This window comes from Marmota monax, unplaced genomic scaffold (genome assembly GCF_021218885.2).
Source record: "Marmota monax isolate L192 unplaced genomic scaffold, Marmota_monax_Labrador192_F-V1.1 WCK01_AAM20220418_F8-fsc00106, whole genome shotgun sequence".
NCBI classification, from domain to species: Eukaryota; Metazoa; Chordata; class Mammalia; order Rodentia; family Sciuridae; genus Marmota; species Marmota monax.
The window spans coordinates 1,394,921-1,415,338 of NW_026695218.1; the positions used below are offsets into that span (position 1 = coordinate 1,394,921).

General features: G+C 39.0%; 1 protein-coding gene across 1 annotated transcript; it reads left to right on the forward strand.

Moving 5' to 3' along the window:
• The first annotated feature begins 3,365 nt into the window (after positions 1 to 3,365).
• On the forward strand, positions 3,366 to 5,640 carry LOC124084942 (lithostathine-1-like). Its single transcript, XM_046432416.1, has 5 exons — positions 3,366 to 3,429; positions 4,015 to 4,133; positions 4,457 to 4,594; positions 5,237 to 5,348; positions 5,573 to 5,640. Exons 1-5 carry the CDS (start codon positions 3,366 to 3,368, stop codon positions 5,638 to 5,640), a joined length of 501 nt encoding a protein of 166 aa, XP_046288372.1.
• The last annotated feature ends 14,778 nt before the right edge of the window (positions 5,641 to 20,418 follow it).

Below are 20,418 nucleotides of genomic sequence, written 5' to 3' on the forward strand. Positions count from 1 at the left end.
GTTATCTAGGGGCTGGGATTGTGGCTCAGTGGTAGAGCTCTCATCTAGCATGGGCGAGGCCCTGGGTTTGATCCTCAGCACCACATAAAAATAAACAAAATAAAGGTATTGTGTCCAATTATTTCTAAAAAATAAATAACTATATTTATTTTTTAAATTTATTTTTATAATAAATTATAAATAATTTTATAAACTTAATTATTAAAAATAGTTATCTCATACTAGACAAAGGCACCATAAATATACATTGGAGAAAAAATAATCTTTTCAACAAATGGTGCTGGGAAAACAGGAAATCCATATATAGTAGATGGAAATTGAATCCCTATATTGTACCCTGCACAAAACTCACATACAAAACCATGTTGAAAAGATAGCGCACCATGATCAAGTGAATTTCAGCCCAGGGATGCAAGGTTGTTTCAACATATGAAAGTCAATATATGTAATTCACCACATCAATAGATTTAAAGGCTAAAATAACATGATTATCTCAATATATCCAGAAAAAGCACTTGACAAAATATAGCACCCATTCATGTTCAAAACACTAGTAAAACTAGGCATAGTAGAAATATACCTCAAACTTATAAAAGCTATGTATGTTAAACCCAAGGCCAATATCATTGCAAATGGAGAGAAACTGAAAGCATTCCCTCTAAAAACTAGAACAAGTCAGGGATCTTTCACCACTTCTATTCAACATAATCCTTGAAACTCTAATCAGATCAATTAGGATCCTAATTAGCAAAAGATGTACTCCATGTATGGTATAAATATGTCAAAATATACTGCCATAAATATCTAAAATAACAAAATTTTAAAAAAAGAAGGTTGCTGAAAGCAGGCAATAAAATATAGGCAGGAAAAAAAATGATGAGAAAAAATAAGAAACAAAACATATCTCTGTTCTATAATTCTACCTGTCCTTCCAGACTCTGAATAATGAAACATATCAAATCAAGAGGTATATACCACATAGAGAAGGGTAGTCAAGGCTTAGATAATGATTCCATACTGAGAAGGGTAGAGGCTTCTCAAGAGAGGCCTTACTCAGCTAGCCAGTCTCTGAGAGTCGGAGATGGGGAGATATCATTCATCTCATGGATGTAGTCAAGCTAAGCAACATAAAATCCAGTCATGTCCAATTCAGTGCACTAGAAACTGAAAGAAAATCAAGAAATACTCCAGCAACATAAGACTTATGTCTTATGTTTCACATAAGATGTGAAAATGCTTGGTATGAGAATCTTCCTAAGAACCATTCTTAGACTAGAAGGGTAGAATTTTTCATAGCTCTTTAGCATGGAAATGTGGGTTTTCATTCAGCTTCTGTCAAGAATAAGGATTAGCAGGAATAACTTGAAAAATCTGTATTTACTCAAAAGATATCAAAAGAAGGGGTCATAAGTTCCAAGTCCTTGAAACTGATGGTTGGATGAAGAAGAGGAGAATTAGTTAAAAGGACATGCAATGCCACAGAAGAAAATTTTCAGGTCTCAAGTCCTTTAGACTCTTTGGCAAAGGAATTCTTGAAGATGCAATTGAAGTCACTAATCAGTTGATTTGGTCTCAATAAAAATGGAGATTTTGAGGATATTTTTATGGTGGAGCCATCTAATTACATGAACCCTTTAAAATCTGAGAATTTTCTTTGACTGGTGGCACAAAGGGAAGTCATAAAATTTAAAAGTAGCAAAATGATTCATGGTCCCATTGATGGTTCAGAAGAATGGAGATGGCCTTTTGCCAAAAGGCCAACAGCCAGTGAGGAAATGGGAACCTCAATGTTGTCACTGTACAACTGAAAGAAACTGAGTTTAGTCAATAACCTGCATGAGAGTGAAAATTTGAAACACAGCAAAGTTACAAACTAATTCACTAGCTTTCCAGGGGAAGAAGCATATGAGACATAGCCTGGACCTCCTGTGAGTCATAATTACCCTCTCTAAGGACCCAAGGACTAGATAATGCTAGAATCTTAATAAATTTTAAGCCATCTTCTGGTATATCTGAAGCCTATCTCAGTCCATGCTTAAGGAAAACTTTGTGGAGAAGAGTTCCCAGGTCTGAACTTGCTTTCTTATAAAAATGGTAAAAATATTAAAGTTTAAAATAACCAATAGGAAATTTTAGCAGATGTCAGAATCTGAGGGCAGGTCTAATTAGGGAGATTCTATGAAAGTACTTTGATGACCTGGTGCAGATAAAAAAAGACTTTGATTGATCTTAAAGTGTACTTAACAGAAGAACAGCATGAGTTTTCTAGCTGCTTGTGAGATGTCAATGTTCAACTGATTGCATGGTTTTGAGAGTGCAGGAAGATAACAGTGCTATACAAGCAGAAGGCTTGTCAGGAAACTGACATGGCAGAAGGGATGACAAAACAGGGCCTGAGCAGGAATCTGCAAGTGGGAGATATTCAGAGACAAGAGAGAGAGAGAGAGAAGAACACAATGTTAAAAAGAAAGCAAGGAAAAAAGTAGAGTCAAAAAAAAAAAACTAGAAAAGAGTTGTGTTTCGCCACCTTTTCTTTCACAGTATGATGCTGGACAAGTCAAACATGTACTTGATTTTTAAACTACTTTACCCACTTCCTCATCAAGAATGCTCTTGTCCTACTGCCTCCCCTGTCCCTGGCTCCTGCAGACTGGCCTCTCCAGGCTCACACACTCTTGTTCCTTCTTCCTGCTGCTCTCCCCCTCTCATTAGCCCTTGTGATTTCCAGGGCCATGGGAACTGGGCATCTGATTGCTTCTAGGGAAGGAGAAAGCCTGCCTTTGATTTAGAACATTTGCCAACCTCTTTATGGGAAGGGGGACCTCATCTGTAACCATTCCCAGAGTACACCAGAAAGGAGGGTACTCATGATGCCAGGAAGTGTGACATGGCCCTATGTAGGCACTGTGACACTCCTTGTCCCTTTATTTGCTCATAATGTGGCTCCTCAGATCCTGCTCTAAAGGACCTATCATTGACTGGCCTGATCTCACAATTCAGACGCAGCCAACAGGTAAATGAGGTCTTCTAAAACAGCCTGCTCCACTTAACATCTTGGGGAAGATAAAAGGGTGTTTTTTGTACAAAAACCTAAAGTTCTAGAAGTACTGAATCAGCCTTAGCCACAGTCAGAGCTGTCTTTCAGTTACTTGGTCTGTATAATGCATAAACTCTTAAGAGAAGTATTTGAAGGTATGGGTATCTCAGGGGGTCTTCTTGCTTTCAGGAATTCGGGGGTGGGGGGAGGTGGTATTTGAAAAAGATAATAGGTGCTTTGGATCTCCATTTCTAGAACCCTCTTTCCTGTTTTCTTTAATAGAGATTGTAGATTTGCTCCTGAAGTAGGAGACTCTCTGCTTCTCAATATGACTCAGACCAGCTCATGCTTGATGCTGATCACATGCCTGATGTTCCTGTCTCTGAGCCAAGGTAAGCTTTCATGCCCATGCCCACTACAACTAGGACCTTATGTCTCTCCCAGCTCCCCAGTCACCCACTACCTGGGAAAGATGGAGTCAACATAAGAGGTTATTTATCAATGATCATTATTGCTACTTTAACCCCATTCAGGCACTCTTACCTTGTTAGGGAGTTTGAGAAGAATTTAGAATTACCTTTTGCATGACCACCGCAGCTGGAATTAGTTCATCTGATTGGCGGGGCCAGGGAGGTCTATGTGCAAAGAGGGGTCATTAACATGATCGAGAACAGACAGGAGACTTGTGTAAGGAAACCCAAAAGAGAGGCTTGATAAGTAGAAGCCAGAGCCCCAGAAAAGAAGGGGGAAAATTGGAACAACTATCATCAGCCAGTTCCTTGAGAGGTCTTGTCTTAAGGAAATTAAGCCTGATAAAGAAGGAGCTAGGATGCAAGAGGAGAGAAGTAGGCAGCTACTCTGTGCCTGCAGCACTGTATGTTCATATTCTTATAAAGGAACCTCAAAAGCTCCGACCCTCACCTTCCAGTCTTTGCCCTGCCTTTGTTAATCTCCTTTAATTGCCTCTTCTTTTCCAGGTCAGGATTATGAGGAACACCACCCCATTCACCATATCAGCTGCCCAGAAGGCACCCATTCATATGGCTCCCACTGCTACTACTTTTATGAAGACCGTTTGACCTGGATTGAAGCAGATGTATGTGAGGAGAGAAAGTAGGAGGGGGGTGCACACAAATTTAGAGGCATTTGCTGTTTTCTGGTGCTCTTGGTGGCTTCAGTGAGATATAAGACTGATCACTTACTCACCTGATAACTCATCTGAAATATTCCCTTCTGCATTGTCCTACCACCTTGTACCTTCCCAGTACAGGGCTGCGGGTGGTCAGTGACAGCATCATCAGGAACCCTTTCTGTATTGTCCTTTTTCTGCCACATCCCTTGGGAGGAGGACCCAGTATACTGCTCAAATCTTGCTCTTCCATTGAGTACTCCATTTTCTCTCCCCTCTATCCCCTGCAGCTCTTCTGTCAGAACACACATGCAGGCCACCTGGTATCTGTGCTCACCCAGTCCGAGGGCAACTTCGTGGCCTCAATGATTAAGGAGAGTGGTACTACAGACTCCAGTGTGTGGATTGGCCTCCATGACCCCAAAAAGGTCAGTCTGCAACTGATTTTTTTCTCCTAATGATCACGTTTGAGAGGGAATGGGCAGAACTAAGTCGGACAACTCAAGAACCAGCTTGTATAATTTCCTTAAAAAAATCAACCTCTGTCAGGCTCCTAAAATGCATGAGGAGTTTTGGAGACCATGGGAAATAGCTGAGATTCGATTTCCTGGGTGTTCCAGGCATTCATGGATTTTGTCATTCTCTTACCTACTTTGTTATTATTTGTTTTAAAACAGAGCCCTTTCAGACTATAAGGATAAAAAGACTAGTAGAAGAGAATCTATGACTGGCATTTGGGGAATCTGGTGTTACACTAAACAAGATAGCAATGGTGAATTTATCCCAAATTATGAGAGTTGTAGGAAGGAAATATCAGGAACCGCTTTCTGTAACCTTTATGGAGCTCTATGAAATTCAGAACACTTGTTATTTGTAGAGGCAAGGGGAGAAGTTGGACATTCCAAGAAAGGATAAGCTTAGAGCTAGGGCAGAGGAAAGGATTCGATATTGAGGAGGAGGATGAGTTTTATTTTGTCATATATCTTGGCCCATTTCTGAGAGTCCACACATGGTAGGTATTTCTATCTCTTTCTGAGTTACTTCTGAATTATCTCGTCTTTTCCCACTAGATCCACCTTTGGCACTGGAGCAGTGGGTCCCTGTATACCTACAAAGCCTGGGCCCCTGGATCCCCAAACATTGCTAACCGTGGCTACTGTGTAAGCGTGACTGCAAAATCAGGTAAGAGGCAGAGAATCCACACATTGGTTGTCGTCCTCTTCTGCTGCTTAGCTCTGGGAAAAGACCTAGGATTGTGGGGATAAAGGAAGCAGAGCTCCTCATCCAGGAAATGGAATCATCCTTCCCCTTGGTTCCTTCTCCTGAGTCCTAGAGTCAGGAAAGGAGTTGGGTGGGTTACACTTTTTCTGATTCTCCCAGGTTAACTCTTCTCATTGGTTTTACAGGATTCAAGCTATGGAAGGATACCAATTGTGAGGCTCATATGTCCTTTGTTTGCAAGTTTAACAGCTAAAGTTCCTGAAATTACCATAAAGTCAAAAATTAAACAAGACCCATCCAAACAATATCCCCTGTTCCCTGCTGAATTTGTTCCCCTCACCTTCAGTACCTTTCCCTACCCCAGTCTGTGAATCCCTGCAAGAATAAAAATATGTTTCTTCCCATTGTGCTGTCTTCTGCATTGACTATGTCCACTGCCAATGCTTGGGTGGTTGTGATGGAGATGACTGTAAGACACTAGAGCATGCTCGTGCTAGCGCCTTGACACTTTTAGAGCTCCACCCAAATAGTGTAAATGTTGGTTTATGAACTGGCTCTGGCCTTATTTATAATGAAGTAAACAAAATATACAGGATAATTAATTATGTCTTTAAAAATCCTACATCCAAATACAATCAAATTCTGAAGGTACTGAGGGTTAAGTTTTTTAAAATTAATTTGTTGGGGCACAACTCAGCCCCAAACACAAACTTTATCAATGATACCATTAAGTGTGATTTTATTTTAAAAGTCCCATAAAAGGGCATGGATTGTGTCAATCTGGATTATAAAACCAATAGAAATGAGATCCAACATATATATGTATCCACAGGAGACATGATTTATATTCAAAGAAACAAAACAAATAGTTTGAAAGAAAGAAAAATACATATCATGTAAACAGCAACCATGAGAACATTGTGTCTATCAGTATTTGGCATATTAGAATCAAAACAAAGTTTGCTGGAGAAAGAGCACTTTATTATGATTAAATGTTTAGTACTTCAGAAAGATACGATAATTTTATATATTTATATAAAATTAAACATATCTCAATAATAGAGTCCCAAAATACATGAGACTGATCTGAAATAAATGAATGGAAAATAGGTTATTCGATAATAGTAATTGGAAATTTCAATATACTGCAATCAATAATAGAACACATAGAAAACACAGAAGCAAAACATTTGAAAATACCATTCTAAATTAACTAGACAGCAAATTCATCAAAATCCTTTACCCAACATCAGCTAAATACATATTCTCAAGAAAGCAAGCAATATTCTCTAGGATGAACCATATGCTAGAAATGAAAATTTATTTAAAGGGCATCTGGCAAACTACTTCATTATATCAGAAAGAATAAATTTTTAAAAATTGATTTTTTAAAATAAGGGCAAATCTTGTATACCAAAAAATACAAAGCATTATTATATGAAATTAGAGAATTTCTAAATAAATGGAAAGTTATCTCATGGATCAGAAGACCTGATATAAAGGTAGAAGCACTCCCTAAATTGATCTATAAATGAATCAGTCCTCTTCAATGTTCCAGCTGCCCCTTTGCAGAAATTGACAAGTTTACATTAATATTCACATGAAAGTTTAGAATAGCTAAACTAATACTCAACCCTAACAGCCAAAACAATCTTTTTTTTTTAATTGGTTGTTCAAAACATTACAAAGCTCATGACATATCATCTTTCATACATTTGATTCAAGTGGGTTATGAACTCCCATTTTTGCCCCCAATACAAGTTGCAGAATCACATCGGTTACACATCCACACTTTTACATAATACCATATTAATGACTGTTGTATTCTGCTGCCTTTCCTGTCCCCTACTATCCCCCCTCCCCTTCCCTCTCATCTTCCCTCTCTACCCCATCTGCTGTTGTTTAATTCTCTCCCTTGTTTTTTTTCTTCCCTTTCCCCTCACAAACTCTTATACGTAATTTTGTGTAACAATGAGGATCTCCTTCCATTTCCATATAGTTTCCCTTCTCTCTCCCTTTCTCTCCCCCAACTTGTCTCTGTTTAATGTTAATCTTTTCCTCATGCTCTTCTTCCCTGTTCTTTTCTTAGTTGCTCTCTTTATATCAAAGAAGACATTTGGCATTTGTTTTTTAAGGATTGGCTAGCTTCACTTAGCATAATCTGCTCTAATGCCATCCATTTCCCTGCAAAATCCATGATTTTGTAGTTTTTTAGTGCTGCGTAATACTCCATTGTGTATAAATGCCACATTTTTTTTTTATCCATTCATCTATTGAAGGGCATCTAGGTTGATTCCAGAGTCTAGCTATTGTGAATTGTGCTGCTATGATCATTGATGTGGCAGTGTCCCTATAGTATGCTCTTTTAAGGTCCTCAGGGAATAGACCGAGAAGGGCGCAAATAGTGATATTTTAAGTTCTTCTTTTCCTATTTTTATGCCTTTAATTTCTTTTGTCTGTCTAATTGCTCTGGCTAGTATTTCAAGGACTTACATTAAATAGAAGTGGCGAGAGAGGCCATCCCTGTCTTGTTCCAGATTTTAGCGGGAATGCCTTCAGTTTTTCTCCATTTAGAATGATGTTAGCCTGAGGCTTAGCATATATAGCTTTTACAATATTGAGGTAAGTTCCTGTTATCCCTAGTTTTTCTAGTGTTTTGAACATAAAGGGATGCTGTACTTTGTCGAATGCTTTTTCTGAATCTATGGAGATGATCATATGGTTCTTATCTTTAAGTCTATTGATGTGGTGAATAACATTTATTGATTTCCATATATTGAACCAACCTTGCATCCCAGGGATGAATCCTACTTGATCATGATGCACAATTTTTTGGATATGCTTTTGTATTCTATTCGCCAGGATTTTATTGAGAATTTTTGCATCTATGTTCATTAGAGATATTGGTCTGTAGTTTTCTTTCTTTGAAGTGTCTTTGTCTGGTTTCGGGATCAGGGTGATGTTGGCCTCATAGAATGAATTTGGAAGAGCTCCTTCTTTTTCTATTTCTTGAAATAGCTTGAAAAGTATTGGTATTAATTCTTCTTTGAAGGTTTTGTAAAACTCCGCTGCATACCCATCCAGTCCAGGGCTTTTTTTGGTTGGTAGTCTTTTGATGGCTTCTTCTATTTCTTCCTTTTGTTATTGGTCTGTTTAAATTGTGTGTGTCTTCCTGACTCAATCTGGGCAGATCATATGACTTAAGAAATTTATCGATATCTTCACTGTCTTCTATTTTATTAGAATATAGGGTTTCAAAATACTTTCTAATTATCTTCTGTATTTCTGTAGTGTCTGTTGTGATATTGCCTCTTTCATCCCGTATGTTAGTAATTTGAGTTCTCTCTCCTCTTCATTAGCATGGCTAAGGGTCTGTCGATCTTATTTATTTTTTCAAAGAACCAACTTTTAGTTTTATCAATTTTTTCAATGGTTTTTTTTGTTTCAATTTCGTTGATTTCTGCTCTGATTTTAATTATTTCTTGTCTTCTGCTATATTTGCTGTTGTTTTGCTCTTCCTTTTCTAGGGTTTTGAGATGTAGTGTGAGTTCATTTATTTGTTGGTTTTTTTCTTTTTTTGAGGAATGAACTCCAGGAAATGAATTTCCCTCTTAAAACTGCTTTCATTGTTTCCCATAGATTCCGATATGTTGTGTCTGTATTGTCGTTTATCTCTAAGAATTTTTTGATTTCCTCCTTTATGTCTTCTGTAACCCATTGATCATTCAGTAATATATTGTTTATTTTCCATGTGATGCAGGATTTTTCCTTCCTTCTTTTATCATTGATTTCCAGTTTCATTCCATTATGATCAGATATGGTGCATGGTATTATCTCCACACCTTTATATTTACTAAGAGTTGCCCTATGGCATAATATATGATCTATCTTTGAGTAAGATCCATGTGTTGCTGAGAAGAACGTGTATCCACTTGATGATGGTTGATATATTCTATATATGTCGGTTAAGTCTAGGTTATCGATTGTGTCATTGAGTTCTATAGTTTCTTTATTCAGCTTTTGTCTGGAGGATCTGTCTAATGGCGAGAGCAATGTGTTGAAGTCACCCATTATTATTGTGTTGTGGTCTATTTGACTCTTGAACTTGAGGAGAGATTGTTTTATGAACTTTGCCGCACCATTGTTTGGTGCATACAAATTGATAATTGTTATGTCTTGTTGGTGGATGGTTCCTTTTAACAGGATATAGTGTCCTTCTTTATCTCTTTTGATTAACTTAGGTTTGAAGTTGATTTTATTTGATATGAGTATGGCCACTCCTGCTTGCTTCCGAGGGCATTGTGAGTGGTATGATTTTTCCCAACCTTTCACCTTCAGCCTGTGTATGTCTTTTCCTATCATATGAGTCTCCTGAAGGCAGCATATTGTTGGATTTGTTTTTTTGATCCAGGTTACTAGCTTGTGTCTCTTGATTGGTGAGTTTAGTCCATTAACATTTAAGGTTACAATTGAAATATGGTTTGTACTTCCAGTCATGTTTATTTATTTATTTATTTTAGTTTGGCTAGTCTTTACTCTTTGGTTATTTTCCTCCCCCTTTACTGAGATACCTCCCACTGTTAGTTTTGGGCACTATTTTTCCATTCCTCTTCTTGTAGAATTTTGCCCAAAATGCTTTGCAGTGCTGGTTTTCTGACTGTGAATTCTTTTAGCTTTTGTTTATCATGAAAGATTTTAATTTCATTGTCAAATCTGAAGCTTAATTTTGCTGGATACAGTATTCTTGGTTGGAATCCATTATTTTTCAGCGTTTGAAATACATTGTTCCAGGATCTTCTTGCTTTCAAAATCTGTGATGAAAAATCAGCCGTTAACCTAATTGGTTTACCCCTGAATGTAATCTGCCTCCTTTCTCTCGTAGCTTTTAATATTCTCTCCTTGTTCTGTATGTTGGCTATCTTCATAATTATATGTCTTGGAGTTGGTCTATTACGGTTTTGGATGTTTGGGGTCCTGTAGGCTTCCAGGATTTGGCAATCCATTCCATCTTTCATCTCTGGGAAGTTTTCTAGGATTATTTCATTTAATAAGTTGTCCATTCCTTTGGTTTGAACCTCTGTGCCTTCTTCTATCCCAATGACTCTCAAATTTGGTTTTTTGATGAGGTCCCATATCTCTTGGATAGATTGCTCATGAGATTTAAGCATCTTTTCTGTGTTGACTATGTTCTTTTCAAGTTGATAAACTTTGTCTTCATTATCTGATGTTCTGACTTCTACTTGGTCTAGTCTATTTGTAATATTCTCGTTAGCGTTTTTAATCTGGTTCATGGTTTCTTGCATTTCTAAAATTACTGTTCGGTTTTTTTTTTAAGATCTCTATCTCCTGGTAAAGTTCATTCTTTGCAGTTTGAATTTGTTTGTTTAGTTCGTTTTCAAAACTTTCAATGCTTGGACTTGCTGTCTCATGTCTTCTCTAATATTCCGTTCCATCTGAGTTAGGTATGCCTTGATTTCCTTCCCTGTCCATGTTTCTGATGCTTCTAGGTCCTCCTGTAGATTTAAGTTGTCCTGCATTATCTGTAATCCTTTTTTCCCTTGTTTTTTCATGTTGTTCACGTTACTTTCCAGCTCTGTTTGACTGCTTTGTAAATGCTTTCTCCTATACATTTGTTTTGGCTTTGTATATCTCTGTTGTCTCTCCTTTGTGGTGGGAGTTTATGCCTAGAGATGTTGGGCTTTATTGTACTTTAGAGCTGGTTCATTCAATTTATAAAGGGCTTCCGGATTTTGTATGCATATAGTGATTTGTTGTTTGTTCTTAGGATTTTAGGTTAGGTGCTATGAAGGTATAAGGGTTAGTATGTCTTGGCTACTTTAGAAGATTGCTCTATTGAAGGGGGATACTAACCGTCGATTGGATCAGGGTGTTGGTAGTAGCTAGGTATTTAGGAGCACTATAGACGGCCTGGAAACATTCACCTATTTGCATTTAGACAATTACACAAAATGTAGGACGTAATGCTTGGGATGAAAGTTGGGGGGAATGGGAAGGAAGGTGTTCTTGAAAAGAAAGAAGGAGAGGGAGATAGATAGCATAGAGGAGAATGGACAGAACAATAAAACTTGGAAGGGGAAAGAAAGAGGGGAAAAGGGAGAGAAAAAATAAAATAAGAAATAAAATTAGGTCTTAGCGATCCATTTTCTTCTCTTCCCGTAGGCAAAGCTGTGCCCTCCGGGCTGAGTTTTGCCCTCAATGTGTCCACAGTCTCTCAATCCTGTTGGTCCAGAGCCGTTTCACTTCTACGGCCCCTCCTCCCCTTCCTCCTGCCAGCCAGCCAGGTCCTGCTCACCGGAGGCGGTTCCCCAGGGATCTGTTACACTTTCAGCCCCATCGCGTGCCCTATTTCCCGAACGACTGCGCACTCTCTCTGTCATTCATCTAAGCCCCAGTGCTGTGGAGCTGTGGTCCGGGAGTCAATAGTTTAATTTTTCTGGACCCCTTTGGTGGGCACACCCTCGGAAGCTGGCGGCTAAGACCTTTGGTGTCGCCTCTGGTGGTAATGGGAGTTGGGGGTCGAAGATCCCCTCTGCTTCCCTCGGCCCCTACAATCACGACCACTCCGCTGGTGGTAGGAGGAGTTGGGGGTCTGGAGTGTCCTCTTTTTCCCTCCGCCCCTACCGTCATGCCCTCTCAGTGGCGGTTGGGGGAGTTGGGGGTGGGGAGTCTTCTCTGCTTCCCTCCACCCCTACAGTCACGCCCACGTCATTGGCATTAGGGGGAGTTGGGGGTCGGGAGTCCTTTGGCCCTTACAGTCATGCCCACAGAGAGATTTTTGAAGTTTCCTGGTTGTTTGTATCTGATGTGGGTGGGAGTCACACACCTGCTAAAGTAGATTCCGCTGGGAAGGAATCTCGTTCGCTGAACTTTGGTGACTTCCCCTCTTTGCTATGGCGGGCCCCTGGCTCCTTGCCGGAGTGTCCGAAGGGAGGGGTGGAACTGGCTTGTCTCTGGTCTGACTCAATCTCTGGTTTTAGTTCCCCGTTCACTATTTCATAAAGGCTTGGTTAGATTCCCTTCATATCGCCTCCTGAGCCGGATGGGCGGGGCCGTTCACAGAGCCGTGTGGGCAAGGGGGGCCATTCGCCGTGCGGGAGGGGCCGCCAGCAGAGCCGGGAGGGCGGGGCCGTCTGCCGGGCCTGGCAGGGACCCTTCTCGCTGCGCCGGGCCACCGGGGGCCACTTGCAGAGCCGGGCAGGCAGCGGCCACGGGTCTGGACCTCTGCGCTGTGTGGCCAAGAGCCGAGCGGATGGGAGGCCATTTGCTGGGTGGGCATTCGCAGACCCAGTCCGGCGGGCGGGCCGGGGGGGGCGTTCGCAGCGTGAGCGGGGCCGCCAGCAGAGCCGGGAGGGCGGGGGCCGTCGCTGGGCCAGGCGGGGACCCTTCTCGCCGCGCCGGGCCGCCGGGGGCCGCTTGCAGAGCCAGGCAGGCAGAGGCCGCGGGACTGGACCTCTGCGCCGCGTGGTCAAGATTCACTCGTCTGGGACAAAATGTCACCTCTAATAAACTTACTAATTCCCGGCAGGTCTCCTTTCAGTGGAATTTTGCTAGAAGTTCCTCAGTAGGTAGAATTTAGGTGTATTAATGGGTCTTTCTGATCCCGTTAATGTGGAGATATTGAAATTGCTGCTTCCTCACCGGCCGCCATGTTGGATCCCCCTGGCCAAAACAATCTTGAAGAAGCCAAATGTTGGAGGACATTGCCTTCCAAATTTTAAAACTTCCTACAAGTCCACTGTAATGAAGATTGTGGAGAAAAAGCATGATAAACACAGATAATACTGATACAATTTAGATTTCAGAAATCATTTGTAATTTAATTTTTCATTGGTAATTTAATTTTTGATAAACATCATGGAAATTCAATGAAGAGTAATATTCTTCAACAAATTGCTTGGAAACCATATAGCTATATGCTAAAGAATGAATTTAGCAAATTCTTATACTGTACATATAAATTAATAAAAAAATCTTCATATAAATCAATTTAGAAGTTAAAATTAGGGCTGGGGATGTGGCTTAAGCGGTAGCGTGCTCGCCTGGCAAGCATGGGGTGCTGGGTTTGATCCTCAGTACCACATAAAAATAAAATAAAGATGTTGTGTCCACCGAAAACTAAAAATATTTTAAAAATTCTCTCTCTTTAAAAAAAAAGTTATCAAATACTTGGAAGAAACATAAAAGTAACTCTCTGTGACCTTGGAGAGGGCAGCACTTTCTTAATTATGTCATCAAAAACAAATGATGAAATAAAAAAATATAAGATTTCCTCAAAATTAAATAAATGTGCTTAAGGTGACAATAATAAAAGTAAAAAGATAACTCACAGAATGGTAGAAAATTCTTTTAAATAATTTATCTGATTTAATTTATCATAATTTATCTTATACTTAAGATAGATCTTTTTTTCATACACACACACACACACACACACACACACACACCTCAATACTAACAGGTACCCAAGAAGCAAATAAGCACAGGTTCTAAATGTACATTTCCCCAAAGAAGATATATAAATGGCCAATCTAACATGAAAAACTGCTAAACATTATTAGACATCAGGGAAATGCAAACCAAAATCATACTAAGAAACTGTTACACACTCACTAGTAAGGCTACAATCAGAAAAAACAGATAATGAGCACTCATGAAATTAGAATCCTCTCACAGGGCTCACAGAAAGTAGAAAGTAGTGTAATTGATTTGGAAAACAGCTTGACAAAAATGTCAAACATAAAGGTCACACCATAATCCCCATCACTGGCATTCAAGCTCTCATCTAATTCCCTTCCCTTTGGGTAGGCTGGGTCTAGTGACTAGATTCTGACAAAGAGAACATGGCAAAAGTGATGGATGTTACTTCTGAGATTATGTTGAAAAAGGAGTATGATTTTATTTTGGACATTTAGAGCTTCCTTGGCACATGGTTTCACAGGCCTATTTTGATTTATTAAGTTATTATTTGGGACACTCACATTTAAATTTGTACTTGATGTAGACTTTTAGTTTCTTGTATGGTTCTGATATCAAACTTATAATATATTCATGGAATACATTGGGGAAATTTCTTCTTTTTTAGGCTGTACTGATAGTTTGTGAAAGATTAGAATTATCCACTCCCTGAAGGCTTGTTAATTTTTAATTCCTTCACGTTTCACATCCCCAAAATATTATAAGCATGATTATTATTTAATTTGATTTAATTTTAGTAAAATTTTATACTGCTATTTCAATTTATTTGGAAGCTATAAATTTGTTTTCTTCTTTTTTTTTAGTGTCTTTGGCAGACTTTTCTAAGAATTTGTCGAGTCTCTCTTAAGTTTCAAAAGGGATTAAGATAAAAGTTATTGCCAGGCATGGTGTCATATGCCTGTAATCCCAAAGGCTCAGGAGGCTGAGACAGGAGGATCACGAGTTCAAAATTAGCCTCATCAAAAAGTGACATAACGCACTTGAATATAATGTATGAAATATGATATGTCAAGAGCTTTGTAATGTTTTGAACAACCAATAAAAAAAAGTGACTTGATAAGCAATTCAGTGAGATCCTGTCTCTAAATAAAATAGGGTGGGGGATGTGGCTCAGTGGTCAAGTGCCCCTGAGTTCAGTCCCTGGTACCAAAAACAAAACAAAACAAACAACAACAAACATAAAAGTTATTCATAGTTTTTTCTTAATAGCTTTAAAAGAATTCTTCTGTCCAGAAGCTCTTGATAAGAAAGGCAATTTTTTGAATTCTCAGAACTTAAAGAAATCCCCTAATGGCCTGTCATTGAGCAGAACCCTTAAAATAGAGCCATTCAGAAAGAATACTTTTAATTAAGTTCCATGTGTTTCAGTTAGGAATATGGATGTATATATATATATATATATATATATATATATATATATATATATATATAGTCTGTTATGAGGATTTCACAAATGTCTGCTGCCCTGGACCTTTTTATTTTTCTAATTGCTATGATTTGGACATGATTTGAGATTAATGTAGTTCTCACAGGACTCTAGTAGTTTCTTTGAAAGTTAGTTACTGTAAAAGAGCAGGCATGGCTCCTAAGTCCCTCTTCCTTCCTGTTCCTGCTATGATGTCATTCACCATGTTGTTGTATAAGCAAAGGCCCTCATCAGATCAGAGATGATGTTTTTACTATGCTCTTCGACTTCCAAAAATGTGACTAAACAAATCCCTTTATTTTTTAAAATACTCAGGCTTGAATGTTTTGTAATAGCAAAAGAAATTGGGCTAAGGCAATAATGCAATATTTTTCTATGTATTTAATTTTCTACATGTTTCTTTAATGTTCCAAGGTAGCTGCTAGTACTCCAGCTATTCAGGTATTTGAACAAGTGAAATGCAAGAAAGGCTATAGAGATCATGACACAGTGAGACTAATCTTTTAAAGAAAACTTTTGTAGGTCCAAGACCTCATATACATCTCATATACACATATCTCATTCATAAAAACCTGGGATTTTCAGGCTTTGGATTATCCTTCCTAGAGCCCGGCCTGATCTTCCAGTCCATAGGAATACAGAAGAGAGCAGACAGAGTGATTCCTCCTTAGAAATATCAAAGGAAGAAATCAAACTTCATCAGCCACATAAGATGAAGAGTTAACTAGCCCAAAAACTAGAAAGTAGTGACAGTCTTTTTATAAGATTTAGTTTGACCTTGCTTGGCTCTGAAGTATGAAAAATGGAGAAAGTGGGATGGCAGCTACAAACCTGTGAGACTGTAGATGAGAACATGTCAGTGACTACAGATTGCATATGCATAAAGTGTTATGGATCAAAAGATTTCACAAAATAACCACAGCATAGAGGTATAGCTCAGTGGAAGGTCATTTATTTGGTCATTTATGTTGAGGCCCTGGGTTTGACCTTCAACATAAAAAAAACAAAACTAAAAACCAAAACTCAAACCAATCATCATCATCATCATCATCATCATCATCATATAGCAAGAAAGATGTTGGAGTCTACAGGGCAAAGAAGAGATCAAATTGGTGGAAGGGATATCAGGTAGGACAGCAAATTAGGTTTTACATTTTTTTCTTCAACTACTGGATAGTAGTTAAGTTGGTTAAGTTTCTGAATATCTGTGTCCTGATGAGAGGGAGTGTTGAGCAATATGTGATTCCATCTACCTATAAAAGTCTATTCTTTCCAGATGTGGTATAAAGTAATAGGTTTTTCAGGGTGGTGATCCAGTAGTCAAGTAAAGAACACAGGCACTGGTGTCTGATTCACTGGACCCAAAATTCTAAATGGGACATTTATTGTGCCTCCTGTGTAACTTTGGAGAGCCATTTCTTTTTTCTGTGTCTCAATTTTCTTGCATATAGTATGTACACTTTAAGTTGGGAGACCAAAACAGAATTAACGTTATTTAACACATTGGAAATATTTTTCAGGACATCAAAATTACAACTAAAGTGTTTGTTATAACTAAGAGTGTAGCCTAGAAAATAGTGCATTTAAAAGTATTGTGCAAGTACATTGGAAGTTATAGTTTAAGCTTTAATTGTCAATATCATATATTTAGCAGAAAGTTAGAACTTTCAAAAGAGTTCGCTAAGTCGGAGGAGTTACCCTCATCTTCCTTCTCCTCTTTATCTTACTCCTTAGTGTATCCGACAATAATTCTCAAGTGGCATGAAATGAATAATTATTAATTTGGGAATGCTGAGGTGTGAGAGTCCCCATCTCTTCAGTTTTCTCCATAGGAATTTCTCTTTCCACAGTCTCTTCTCTGAGTTATTCGTGGCTGGGTAAGAGGCTTCCATGAAGAAGGATGTTGGAGACCAGGCAGGTCTGCTTCTCCCTTTTCCCACTGCCTCAAGCAGAGATGCTCTGCATTTTGTCCTGCTGCCTCTCCTATCCCTGGGTCCCTCAGATTGTCCTGCCTCAGGATCACACAGTCTTGGCCCGACCTTCTGCTCCCTTCCCTCTCTCATAATTCATGGTGATTTCTGGAGGGTCTCTGTTCATGTTTGTGTTGGCCAGGGTAATAGGAACTGAACACCTGGTTGCTGGGGAAGGGCAAATCTGTCTTTGACTTGTACAATTTGCCTACTAATTTGTGAGAAGGAGACCTCATCTGTGACCACACCCAGGGTGTATCAGGAAAAGGTTATTCCTGATGCCAGGATTTGTTTATGTCTGCCACAGTCTGGCTGGGCACAATCAGGAGCCACTTGTCAAAAGAAACTAACTTTATTTTTAGAACCACACACGCCAAACAAAACAGCTTCTCAGGAAAAACCCTCAGAGCCCCAACTGCCACCACCGGCTTCCCACAAGCCTCTCTCCCTAACACAAGCCTCTCTCCACCTCCCACAATCCTCCTGCTCTTGAGGCCGATTGGCTGGGTCATGTGGGTGGAGCCAAAAAAGTCCCCCAATGAGCAGCTCCGTGGTCTGAAAGGGCAGGGAAACAGCCCAATGAGCATCACCGCAGAGGAGCCAATCAGCTAGATGTTGCTGGGGCCGCTGTGAGCCAATCATCAGCCAGCAGCTGGAAGTTTGCTGGGGCCCCTTCGGCTGTGGCTCTCAACATCTCCCCCTCTCTGTTTAAACAACAAGCATGTGGCTTAGGGACCGTGCCTGCTTTAGGTTGTCCAATAGTACATATGGTCCTTACCCATTAGGTTGGTACCATTGCAATTGGATCTTACCCATCACTGACTACTGGTCAAGTATGCAGCCACACCTGTGGAGAGGTCTTTGTACCAGCGGGGGGGGGGGTGAGGTTCTTTGCCTCACCTCTGTTGGCCCCCAAATTTTAGCTGGACGATCATGACAAGCAGAAGGGAGGGAGATACACCAAGCCAATTGACAGCTCCTTTTGGAAAAATTGTACCACCGATGACATCATCAGCAAAAATACCCCAACACTACCACAAGTCGCTACACCAACAGATAGTTCACAATGCATACAGGTGAGTTCACAATGTGTCCAGGCAAGTTCTGCAAGCAGTTCAGTGATGGCTATTGCAGAAGCTGTAGATTGATTTTATCTTTGACTTCACCAGCACTGGGATGAAGATAGGAATTCTGGCAATAATGGCTAAAGAAAAAATTATGTAACATTCCAGAAGGCACTAAAAGAAAACAATTTTCTTAACAATTTACATTGTCTTTAAGAGAATCAATAAATATAATGAAAAGGAAAGGTGAAAGTAAACAAACAGATCTGTTAACCTCCTTTTTTGTTCACATATTAAAACAATCCTCAACAGTTGTTTACCCAATTTAAATTAAACCATTTAAATCACGTGAATATAAAAAAATTTGGATCCATTTTTTCATGAGCGCTCATCATATATGATATATGGACATACGTACATTCAAACATATAACACAAAACACAAGTATGCACACATAATATAATACATACAACACATAACATAATAGTAAAGGCCTTATAACTTTTTACAGGTGATATTTACATTGCAATGTTTAAAAACTCTATAGTCAAAAAAATAGAACTGATCAGCAAAACATTAACCTAGATCTGTATGAGCTCAAAAAACAAAATAGAATGTGGGAAAGGGCAATAATAAAATTGATATTGAAAAAAGCATCCTGGTTCTATCACAGATATAAGGATAACCAAACTGGAGTTTTGGATATCAGCTGTTATGGACTTGAGTCAAATCATCTTCTTTTTGGTCTGTAGAAATCGCTTTAGTTAATCTCTCTGGAATCCAAATTGGCTGCTGTTCTCCCTGTGGAAACACACAAACAGACCCCGACTCCAGACAATCACTGGGTCAGGACCTTTCCATTGTCCTGTTAGAATATCCTTCCAAAGTACCTTGGGCTTATGCACATTTTTTGGACACATATGCCTTTCCGCAGCACTAAGTCCTGATGAATCCAAATTTAAAAAGTTTAGAGTAAAAAGGGGTATTTTAAGTTTATCTTTGGGGAATATATACCCCTTCCCAATTCCTTCTTTTTGCTTTAATAAGTACATTTTAATAGTTTGATGAGCTCTTTCAACTATGCCTTGTCCCTGTGGATTGTATGGGATTCCTGTTATATGAGTAATGCCAAATGATGAGCAAAATTGTTTAAAAGAGGTAGAAGGATAACCAGGGGCATTATCTGTTTTTAACTGTTTTGGAATGCCCACAGTGGCAAAATTTTGTAAGCAATGAGCTATAACATCTTTAGTTTTTTCTCTGGCATGAAGGGAGCCCATCAAAAATCCAGAAGAAGTATCAACTGTAACATGCAAATATTTTAATTTTCCAAATTCTGGCAAGTGTGTGACGTCGATCTGCCAAATATGGTTAGGTATCAATCCTCTAGGATTGACTCCAAGATTAACTTGTGGTAAAAAGGTCACACAATTTTGACATTGTTTTATTATTTGTCTAGCTTGTTCTTTAGTTATTTTAAAATGCTTTTGTAAAGTATTAGCATTGACATGGAACCTTTTATGAAAATTTATAGCTTCTTCTAGTGTAGAGAAAATATGTATGTCATGTGTAGTTTTATCTGCTAAATCATTGCCCAAACTAAGGGCTCCAGGCAATCCTGTATGTGCCCTGATATGTCCTATAAAGAATGGATCTTTTCTGTCCCAGATTAGACTTTGTATAGTGGAAAGCAAAGAGAAAACAGTAGAGGAAGGGGAAATCCTACCAGCATCTTGAAGGGATACTATAGCATTAACTATATACTGACTATCGGAAAATAAATTAAATACAGAATCTCTAAACATCACAAAAGCTTGTAAAACTGCATTAAGCTCTACCTTTTGAGCTGATTGTTTGGGTACTAAAAATGTAAAAGTTTGATCAGGTGTAACTATTGCTGCTGTACCATTATTTGACCCATCAGTGAATATATTTGGAGCATTCATGGTAGGTGTTTTTCTTGTCATTTTTGGAAAAATTACAGGATGTGATGACCAAAAAGACAATAAAGGATTAGATGGTAAGTGGTTATCAAATGAAACATTAGATTTGCACATGATTATTGCCCAAGTATT